The sequence below is a fragment of the Typha latifolia genome, chromosome 14 (assembly GCF_019914945.1).
Source record: "Typha latifolia isolate L0001 chromosome 14, TyphaL0001v2, whole genome shotgun sequence".
Classification (NCBI taxonomy): Eukaryota; Viridiplantae; Streptophyta; class Magnoliopsida; order Poales; family Typhaceae; genus Typha; species Typha latifolia.
The window spans coordinates 9467809-9479649 of NC_133099.1; the positions used below are offsets into that span (position 1 = coordinate 9467809).

The 11841-nt window shown below is 36.0% G+C and overlaps 1 protein-coding gene across 1 annotated transcript; it reads left to right on the forward strand.

Moving 5' to 3' along the window:
* Positions 1-5823: 5823 nt before the first annotated feature.
* LOC140801360 (NADH dehydrogenase [ubiquinone] iron-sulfur protein 6, mitochondrial) lies at positions 5824-11603 on the forward strand. Its single transcript, XM_073156437.1, has 3 exons — positions 5824-6067; positions 11065-11149; positions 11248-11603. Exons 1-3 carry the CDS (start codon positions 5948-5950, stop codon positions 11358-11360), a joined length of 318 nt encoding a protein of 105 aa, XP_073012538.1. The 5' UTR covers positions 5824-5947; the 3' UTR covers positions 11361-11603.
* Positions 11604-11841: the final 238 nt, after the last annotated feature.

Below are 11841 nucleotides of genomic sequence, written 5' to 3' on the forward strand. Positions count from 1 at the left end.
TCTAGTTAACACTCTGTCATTGCATGTTAATCATAAGAAAGCTATAACTTTTATAGGTATTTTGATATGTCAGATTTTAACCAAATCCTTTGTAATTCTTCCTCTTTTCTAATTTTTTTTTTAACCAAAGAATTGATATAAGCATTTCACTGTAAAGATCTCACTTTTCTCAAACCTCCAAACAACTCCTATTATTCCTCCATTAGCATATGTTATTCTGTCAGAATTTAATCAAATCCTTTGTTATCCTTCCTCTTTTCTCAATTTCTTTTAACCAAAGAATCGATATAAGCATTTCATTGTAAAGATCCCACTTTTCTCAAACCTCCAAACAACTCTATCATTCCTCCATTAGCATATGCTCTACTATTATAGATTCCAACTCCTCATATTAGGCCACACATCCTCCACAATATTCATCCCAAACTCTATTAAAAAGGTAAGGGAATTTGATAGCCAGGTAGCATTCTCCAATCCAGGTAGCTTTCCATAATTTAATCCCCTTGTCATCGTGAGCTTCTCAATTAATTACAGCCTTAAAAGCTATTCCCGTTTGAAGAACCTCCCTCTAGAAAGGAGAAACTCTGCCAGAATTAGTCAATTTAAAAGAGTGAACTTTAACTTTTATGTATTATCTTTGCATAACAATAGAAGCCCACATCTAATTATCAGAATTTAACAATCTTCACCATCATTTAGCCAATGATTAGGTATTTAAATCATGCAGGTTAACAATCAAGATACCACTATAATCTTTTCTCTTGCACAGTTTGTCCCAATTAACCAAAGCATATCTTTTCTTAGCCTCAGCAGAGTCATACTACAGAATATAGATTCTCTTGCACACCCAAGCATGCATAGTAAAAAAAGATAAAGAAATAGTATGCACTTAAAACTGAGTTGATAAGCATGATACGACTACCCAACGACAATAATGAAAAGAGAGTCTTAAATACTTTATCGGTAACTCCTAAACTTTGCGATATAACAAAGCTGTTGTTCATATCCTTTTTCTTTGTTATTTCCCAAATAAATTAATGAATTCTTTTCAAAGTTTATCTTTTAAACTAGGTATAGCTCAAAATCATAGAGCATGAACTTCAAAACCATTACATCTCTGCTGTCAACCATCAAAAATAACAAAGTATCTTCAGCATGCTGAAAGTTAATGATACCCTTTTCACAAACATTAGTCCCTAAACCATTAATCGACTCATATTGCTTAACCTTATTCAAGGTTATGTTTAAACCATCCGCAATCAACACAAAAGGATAAGGAGATAATGGATTACTGTAACGCCCAGGCGCCCACACGGTATGCGCAGTGCACGCGACAGGGCAGGCAGTGCCCGTCACGCACAGATACACTCTTGTGCACATATAATCATGGTATCATCAAATAAAATATGCTAATATATTCATGATCACATAATTCATCACCAAATAAATTATACTATTAATCAAATAAACATCTTAACATATGAATATTCAAGTCCACAATAATATACATTAGACCGCTACATAATCTGGAAGGACCCATACAAGCCATGACAAACCATCAAGATACAACTAAAATAACTAATACAATAGTACACTATGATTCGACTTGTATTATATAAATCATCGTCTAATACAAAAGAGTACAAATATCAAATACTAGTACAACTCAATTTCTATCTAAATTATCATCTATATCGTCTCGCATTTATAGCTCACCCCATCATCGCTCTAAAATATCTTTTCAAGATATCTCAAGTCGATATCACGTACCACATATCTAAATGGGTTAGAAAAAAAATAAAGAGAGTCATGAGCGAAAGGCTTAGTGAATAGGCATTATCCCGAATTAGTGATGCCAAACAGAGAGTAAATCATGTATTAGATAATATGGATCACATAGGAATATCATGTCATAAATGAGTATATGAATGTATTCTCAATAATATATAAATGTATAGTAGATATCATATCATAACTAATCAAAGTATATAATTCTCGACAAATCTCTATGTCATACTATCATCATAACTCTCTTTATATAACACATATGATGCATGCCGATCATAACTATGCTATGATATCAAATGCAACCACATATGATGCATAATGACCACTCGATAATTAGGTATATCAGACGATAATAAAATTATATGCATTTCTCAACATCTCAGTCATCAATGTCATCACTGAAAAATCATCATCATACTAGATCACTGTGCACAGTCAACACCCGGTACCGGTCTCAACATCATGTCCAAAGGCTTAGAGCATACTCTACCACCCGCAAAGAGTATCTCAAATATAACCATACCCCGTCACCCGCCAGGGTATCAACATCCATCCAGACCGGGCACCCTCCTAGCTGATAGAAACCTTGTGAGGATAACTCGCCACATATGCCCTTGCGAATGGCATGTGTCTAAATGTCTGATTCGCACATAGACTAACGACCTCGAATATAAGGCCAATAGGATCATGATTATGTCGAGCGATCAATTATCTCCAAGCACGCCCTAACCCTCGTGCCCACTCAGGTATCCTCACGCTTTCTATTAACTATCCTATCAATTAGATTTCATACTTTCCTTCTAAATGACAGATTATATATCAAGTACGATAACAAGTCAATGCATAATAAAAATTTAGGTAGAACAAAAATTAAGAGAAAAATAATACAATATAGTATCCAACCATATAGTTAACACATGCATACTCATGCTAATCTTTCACATGCATACTCATGCTACAAATCAATTGGACATAAAATTATAATAGTATAGTCATATCTAATCATTTATATTTATCATTATTATACTCATACCCAAGATCAACCTAATTACATGCATGATAAAATATGCCCGATTTTAATCATCTCTAGATAAAATCATATAATCATGCTTAAAGTCAAAACATGCATGTACATAATATATAATATAACCTAAATTAAGAAAAGCGTCTAGGAGATAAGACTACTCACTTCTAATTAGAAGACACAACTCACGTATCAATCACATCCAGCAACCGAGCGACAACTCGTCCTAACAAGGTCCACGAAGCCTCACATAAGGGGTTCGGGATCTGAAAATATTTAAGTAGCACGAAGTTAGCCGTTCATCTAATTAAAATTCGTTCATGTAACATATGATTATTTATTAGATTTTAGAATTTCTACTTATCTTTATAACTAGCTAGATTTTTAATTATAAATAAAAATATAAATATAGATAAAAATCTAATTATAATTAAATTGCGGTTCTCACTCTATCTTGATTAATTAGGGACTATGTAGTCATTATTTTATAATAAATAAATAAGCCTAGTATTTTATTTGTTACAAAATAATAATGTATAATAAATTATTAGAATTACTTAAAATGTATCTCATAAGAATATTAGTATATAAATTTTGATAATTATATTTTACAAATCTATATATTAATCTAATAGAGATATAAATAAATAAATAAAAGTATTACTTATATTTATACCTAATTAAACATCAATTATACAAATTATAATTAATAATAATCATATTGAAGAATATATATTATTATTAAAATAATTAATATCTAAATAATCTATTTGCATTAATTAAGAAGAAAATACCTAAATAAATAACATAAATAAAATAAAATAGAATAAAATAAATAAATAAATAAAATAGTGCCACTAGTGCTGGGCCCAGCATTGCCTGTTACATAGAAAGAGATGGAGAAGAAGCCAAGGAAGAAGAAGAAGAAAGGAAGAAGAAGAAGAAGAAGAAGAAGAAGAAGAAGAAGAAGAAGAAGAAGAAGAAGAAGAGGAGGAGAAGAAGAGGGGAAAGAGAGGAGGGGACCGGGCTGACGGGGAGGGGCTCGGTCGCTACTGGCCAGCCAGCGGCCGGCCTCTCGCCGGCAGCTCAATTCCGGTGGACTCGAGAGTAGGAGAGAGAGAGAGAGAGAGAAAGAGAGAGAGAGAGAAGAAAAGAAGTTCACCTTGGCCACCATGGCGACGGCGGCAGCAGCAGCGGTAACAGTGAGAGAGAGAAAGAAGGAGAGTTTGAGAGAGAGAGGAGAGTGAGAGAGAGATAAAGAGAGAGAGAGAAGAAGAGGAAGAAGGAGGAGGAGGAGAAGGCTCACCAGCGTCGGTAGCACGGCGGTGGAAGCGACAACGGTGGTTCGAAGTGGCCGGCGTCGGCATACCGAGATATAAATAGCTTAAGAGAGAAGAATGGAGAGAGAAAGAGAGAAGGAGAGGGAAAGATAGATAGAGAGAGGTGGTGGTGGAAACGGGCAGCGGCGGCGAGGGGCCCCTCCCCGGTGGTACATTTAGTTAGGATTCTTTCTTACTACATTAGTTGTTTATTTTTATTAAAATAAAATTCCTATAGGTCGCATTCGAACGTAGGAGGGGTCACGGTCGAACGCCCTTGCGAACGCCTGCATCAGGTTTGCAAATACAAAGAACGTGTAATGCGTGTTCGAACGCGATCGGGCTTGTTCGAACTCCTGCATCGCGTTCGCATATACAGAAAACGTCTTTTGTGCGTTCGAACGTGATCGGGCGCGTTCGAACGTGATCGGCGAGAATCTTATAGAATTAGGGTTACTTATTATTTTATGATTTGCTGGCTAGCCTCTATATATATGTGGATGGTAGCCAAATTTATAATGCTATTGGAATATTGATTTCTTGCCTCTCTATCATCTATCTACCATGATCTCCCTCCTCCCTCTTCACCATCCTTCCACCTCCACCGTTGGCAAGGTTTCTCCTAACTCCTAATCTCCTTCGACTTTCAAGTCACCCATCTTCTTTAGGATCTCGACCACTTCATTCCCTTCGTCTATATCCCTTAATCTCATCCACTATCCGCATTCATCTGCATACCCATCCATAACCCTAACATCTACTCCACCCGTCACCACCACCATCATCCACGTTATTTCATGTTTTCGCCCTAATTTCAGTTCGAATCTGTGAAAAATATTACAAAAGTTGTAGTTCAGGAAGTTACAAATCTAATCCACTTGGTTTAGTAATTTTCTAACTACAAGAGAATATTTAACAAATATTTTTACATGATTGCGCGGACTGCTTTCTATAATAAATTTAGATCTTAAGGAATTGTTCCGTAGTCGACCTTTTGGTATAAGAACCCATCATAAATAATGAAAAGTCTAAATATGCGGTCAGCTATAAGATGATTACTAAAATTTTAACTATCAGACTTTGTCAAGTGATTAATGAGTTAATTACAGACTATCAGAGTGTCTTCATTTAAAGTCATACATTCTTGACGGCATGATTAATGCTCATGATATAAATTTTACAGTTAAAAAGTAAAAAACCAAGGGAATTATGTTGAACTGGATTTTAAAAAGACTTATGAAAATAATGGTCATTGTGTCTAATTCAAATAAAAATAGGCTCGGTTCTTATTGAAGATAGGTATAGCCAACTCCTAGATTAGTGGCTCACTCTTAGTGGTTAAAAATGATTAATAGCTTTGGTGACTCTTCTAACTAGACTATTGTGATTAATTCTTTACCTCTCATTCAAATTTGTTTTATGAGTAGACAAAATAATATAGCTGCCCATAATCTTGCCAAATAGACTCTTCGTAATTGATCTATAAAGCCTGGTCTGGCCCACTATTAGAAGCCTTGTGTAATTCTGAGCTTGAATGAAAAATAAAAAATAAAAAATAAAAACAAAAAACAAAGAGAGAGAGAGAGAGATGCTCATATAAAAACATTGCAGAAATAGGCGAAGACGGAGGAATCTATCTCACGTCGCCGACTACGAGAGCTCTATAAAGTCGGCTGTTGAATAAGAGAGAGTGGCGACTTTCACGACAGATATTTACAACCTCTGCCATCCGCTTATTTCTCGCTTTCCGTCGCTCTCTTCTATTTTTATATCAAAGAGGCCTCGAAAGCTCTCCTCCTCCCTTTATCTCTAGATCATGGCGGCAAGGAGGCTTCCCGACCTCGCGAGAACCCTAACCCTAGGCCCCTTCCGCTACCTCTCGACGGAGAGATCCGTCAGCGCTCTCGTCAGCGAGCACACGGCCAAATGGATGCAGGTGACACGATTCCCTCTCCTCCCACTCTCCTTCCCTTTCGTCTCTTGCTCGAATCGCGTTCCACGCTTGTTTTCTTGATCTATTCTTCAACTGGTTCAAGTAGATTCTATTCTGACTCTGTTCAAATTTTAGATTGTCTATGCAAAGATTGGATCTTTTCGATGATTTTATGAGTTGTAAGGCGATATAGGGCTCGGGGTAGCTTCTTTTGTTTGTTTTATTGAGTGCTGGGGTCTCTCTTTTATTCTCACATGTGGCTAGTTGTAGCTGTATGTTTAATGGCTGGATCCTTGACTTGAATCGTCCTGTGCCGGAAGAAATTATTTTTCATTGCAATTACATCCTGATCGATGAATATTCCTCTCTATTTCCGGTTAGATTCAGTTGCTTGGTGGTCAGGCTAGAAGGTTGAATTTGAACAGGGAGGTCGACCACTAACTTGCTAATTTTTATTTGTTATTGGCCATTGTAGGACCCATTTCCTAGGGTGTCGATCGTTTAACTATAGTCAAGGTTTACTGGTGAAGAAGAATGAGATCATTTTTGGACTGGACATTTTATTTTCTCCTGGTTTCGCCTTTCTTCTGGGTATGTATGAAGGGAGGAATATAAGACAACATTGCTTAGCCCTAATGGAGAGAAGGCTGAAGCCAGCTAGTGAGTTCGTTTCGGTCTTCTACTGAAACTTTTGAAGCTATATAATAGAATTATACCCACTCGGCTAACATTCTTGACCTAGACACTCTCAACCAAGCATTTGCTGCCTTCACTCCAGAAAATTTATATATACATTCATGACATGCTGAAGATAATCCCCAAATCTGTTCTGAGCATCCAACCTCATATTACAAAATTAATTAAGTCGAACCAATCAACCTTCTGCAAGGTACACTTGACCCTTGACAATGTCCTTTGTGTCCGAAGATCATCGGCTACAATGGATCAGGTGCAGACTAATCATGTTAAGGGGATCCTTTACTTCATACTTCACTATTGTTGCTAACATCTGAAATAGGATTCTTACTATTGCTGAGCTTAATTTAGAAGTTTTGGGAGTAGCATCTTGCAAAAACCTTAGTTTGGTACACAGATGATGCCCTCATCTCTTGCAAAACTGTCTTAAAATACTTGCCTCGTTCACTTTGAGATTTAGGGAAAATAGCTACTCTAGATTCTTGTTCCTAAAATTGCACCTCTAATCTATAGTAGGATATTCTAATGGTTACTTGTAAGCTACAAATATGTTTAGCACGAAAGCAGAATTTGCTTGAGAATGATGATTCAAATTCACTTTCTCAGTCATATCCATCCACGCAGAAAGGGAAAGCTACTTCCCCTCTACTGTGCAGGTGCTAAGATTCTCTTTTTTCTAACTCTCTGTCTTTGTATAATGAATAAGTGAAAATTGATTAAAATGCCCTTGATTTGACATATAAATTTAAATTAAAGTGTTCTTGTTTGTTGTAGGTATGCAATGCATACTTGTAAGTATGCAATGAGATGTAGGGATCGTAGGAGAGACGCGATAGATGGGAAAATTGAGGTGGATCTTTTGATTTGTAGAATGAGATAGGTGGATGTCGGAAGAGATGAGAGATTTTTTTTTAAATAACTTTAGTCAAATCAAGGGTAAAATTGTACTTGGGTTTATTTGTGGAATAATTGAAACAATGTTTCTAATCTAGAATAAGGATAATTTGATGTTTACTAGAATTGTGTTCCCTAATCTAGAATAGGGAAAAATATAATCTTGAAGAGAAAGTGGGCTTATATAACTATACCATCTCCGTTACTCTATTACTTTGAGTAGTTTGCAACACAACCAATTCAATTTACACCTTAGCTTTCCTCCTTTGCTTTGAAAGAAACAATTAGGCTCTGTTTGGTTATGGAAGAAGCATAAATTTACTGTAGTATAATGAGGTCCATTCTAGTTTAGTATTCAAATAGCAGTTTATATCAACACTAGTTTACTAATACTTGCTTCTCTCTCTTCTCTTCCATCTGATACGATCTTCCCTTGGGCTAAGGTTTGATCTAGCTCGCTTTCAGATCTAGGCAGAATCTAGCACAAAACTTTGGAAAAGGATTCCGGAAGTTGTAGCCGTCGGATCAACGTGAATTTTGATATGTTGTAGCCCTGGAAAAGAGCTTTTCAATCAAATTTAATTTCAGAAAAATCGGTCGGTGGGATCTCGAGATATCGTCAAATAAGTAGACAAACGTCAGGGAGTTCGTCTATGGATCCGTGGGTGGAGGCACGAGATCGTAGGTGGATTATGGAGGTGGTAGGCCGGCGGTAATGGGGTGGCACCGGTAGGTAAGGTTGTGATGGAGGGGTTATGGATGATGAAAGGGTTAGGGCAAGGGTAAAGAGATTGGAAGAAGGGAGAGGAGTGGATCGCCCCTAAGGGACTAGGGTGAGTAGCCGGTCGAGAGAGACTAAAAGCGGCAGACCCGGGGAACGAGGGAACGAGAGAGAATGAGGAGAAGAAGAAGATTAAGGCAAAAACTCAATTCATTCAATAATGACTCCTTGGTTGCCATCCACACCTTTAAAGGCTAACTAAACAATTCAAAAATGACAATTATTAATCTTAGAAACAGTGGATTTTCGTCGACCGCGTTCGAACACACAAAAAACGTTCTCTATCGATGCGAACCTGATGCAAGCGTTCGAATGCACATTTTGCGTTCTCTGTTTTTTGTGAACCTGATGCAAACGTTCGCAAGCGCGTTCGAACGCACCCCACTCGTGTTCGAACGCGACATACAGAAAATTTATTTTTCCTTGAAATGAACATTAAAACAAGAATAAAAGACACTCATAACAATATATCCACGCTCGAGACGACATCGGTGAAGTCCGAATCGTTTCACCATCTAATATTTTATATTTACTAACAAAATTTAATTATTGTTTTGCCCTTGAAAAGACATCACTTCAATCAACAAGCTATCATTTCAATTATTCTCTCCTTCCTATCCTCTCTCTCTTTCTCATTCATCCACTATAAACGGTATTTTGATAATTTGCCAAAATATCTCATAAATTTACTACTTTTTATGTCACATAAAATATAATTATTACACCACTATACTGGTTTACAATTAAACATCATATGCTTAAACCGATATAAGCTTTCTTATGCAATTTTTAAAAATGAGCATAGCTAAACTAGTTTGAAAGTTATTCCACAATTAAAAGCCACCTAGTCTGTACATATATGACTCCTTTCGACATGTTTTCTTACACAGTTACTAGCAGAAATTATTCAATACAATGACAATTGTTTCCCATAAATTCGTTTGGGCTTATTCTCTATTGTATTCTCTAAAACATCTTCTAGCAGGTTAATTTTATGTATGTTATCTTTTTAGAAATTGTATATTTTCATTTCTTGTTGGTGATCACAAAGAGGTATGGGTGAAAACGAGTAGGACAAATCTAATACGACCTAGTTCCGTATCCGAAAATGCAGGATATGTGTTGAAAATTTTCTATTTGACCTTGATTCGGATTCAGATGCAAATAGAAATTCTAAAAAAATTTGAACTCAGCAGAATGAATTTTATTCGGAATGAATTCGGATATAGATTCATATATGGGTTCGATTCAGCTTTGGATATCTGTTTATCCATAAATATATAACTTGAATTCACTAATATTTAATAAATTTTCAAACTTTCTACCTCTCCTAACTAGATCTAGTTATAATTTAATTTGCTTTTTTATCTTCCATAATCCACATTCTACTAATAAATATGGATTATTCAAATTTTATTCGCTAGTAAATTTTTAATAAATAAATTTTTTAGTATCTTGCATATCCTCAAACTTTCTAGCTCTTACAATCCTCAAATTTCTAATATATTTGAAATTCCTTTATCTTAATCCTCGTTTTTTTTTTTTTTTTTATGGTCTCATTTGGTATTCAAATCCATTTAAGATTTAATTTATATTCAAACCCGTTTTAACATCTGGTTTGTATCTATATCTGTTTAAGATCTAGTTTGTGCATATATATGATAAATGTCTCCATTTTATCCGAATATGGCTTTACATTTTTTTAATCCTTCTAATAATCGTATTTGAATCCATATCCAAAACAAAAATATAGATCTGAATATGAGTTGACCAATATCCACACCCCCCACCAACAGTTTTGTGTTTCTTAGACTTGGAAAAAGTCATCAATCCACAGGTGCAATATGAGGGTTGTCTTGGCTTTGATGGCTGGTATGAATGGGAGTTGGAATATAATCATAGTGGACTTGGGAAATAGTAGTGGTGTTGGAAGTCTAATGCCAATCAATTTTACAAGATTGGAAGATGGATTATTATTTATTATTAAGATCCATATTCCATATCTGCTGATATTTTATTTCTTACAACATTATGGTTGGAACGCTTGCCTATTGTCTAGTAATCCATTGTATAATGACTTTGAACATGCAACGATAGGGGTGTAAACGAGCCCCTTTTTGTTAGGCTCGACTTAGCTCAAAGCAAGCCGAACTGCACCGAGCTCGAACCTTAATTGAGCCTATTTTCGAAATGAGCCCAAAAGCCTTGAACAAATTGAATTAAGCTGGAAGCAAATAAAGTTTCATTAAATCTTGAAATTTAGCATTTAAGCATAAAAATTTCAACGTAGAACGAGCCATTAGATCAAAGAATTAATGGTTATGAATATATATATATATATATATAATTTTTTTGACTCTATTGAGCTAAGTCTAAGCAAGCCGGCTATGGTCAGACTTGGCTTGTTTACATAAACGAGCCATGTTCTTGGTTTGGATCAGCTCATCTCAAGTCAAGCCAAGCCATAACTGTGAGCTGAATCGAGCCCGATCTGCTCGTTTAATCTGTCAGCCCCAATGCTCAGCAATGAAGCAACTAAATTTGCTGATGATTCTATAGTTCCACGCTGAGTTGGCACAGAATAACTACTTTCAATGTTCAGTGCTTCACCTTTTATTTCATGTTGTAGGACACAAGCAAGAAATCTCCAATGGAATTGATCAATGAAGTACCTCCAATCAAGGCTGAAGGACGAATCATTGCTTGTGAAGGAGGTAATGCCCAACTGAGGGAAATCTAGGAAATAGTTCTCTTTTTCTCCCGTTATTGTGCTCACTAAGTGACACTAATCCAATCTATAATTTGATTGCAGATAATGACCCTGCCCTTGGCCATCCAATTGAGTTCATATGCCTTGACCTGCCTGAACCTGCTGTCTGTAAATACTGTGGCCTTCGTTATGTTCAGGATCATCATCATCACTGAGAATATAATATATTAGACGTTGTTTACTTTTGAAGACCTGAATTTCTTGCAAGTAGCACCACTTTCTTGTATCAGATCTCCTTTATGCAAGTGTCCCATGATGCTTCTTCGGTAGTCCTGTTGAGTCTCAGATGCTCAACCTTATTATGTTGATGTTTCTGCCATAAATGAAAAGACCGCCCTTGCGCAGATATACATGTTTTGGGTATGATGAATAATTTTAAAAACCTTGCAGTGTGAAAATCAACTGTTAATTGAGGTCTTGTTCCCTTTAGCATACCAATTTGATGTCTTTCTTCTGCTTTTCTGTAATAGGAGCAAGATGGGCTTCATTTCTTTCTGTCAAGAGTACAATTTCTGGGTGCATTCTTATAATCCTACTTAACTGATATATATGTAAAATGATCATTATTGCTTTATTTTTACCATGCAATAGTAACCCATTGAGCAAGGCGAATTCTACTCGACTGATACAATTGAG

Excerpts from the sequence above, each read along its gene's own strand:
- LOC140801360 (XM_073156437.1), top strand. The coding sequence starts at position 5,948 with ATGGCGGCAAGGAGGCTTCCCGACCTCGCGAGAACCCTAACCCTAGGC. Across the intron at positions 6,068-11,064 it reads ACACGGCCAAATGGATGCAG|GACACAAGCAAGAAATCTCC; the intron begins GTGACACGATTC and ends TTCATGTTGTAG. Across the intron at positions 11,150-11,247 it reads AATCATTGCTTGTGAAGGAG|ATAATGACCCTGCCCTTGGC; the intron begins GTAATGCCCAAC and ends ATTTGATTGCAG.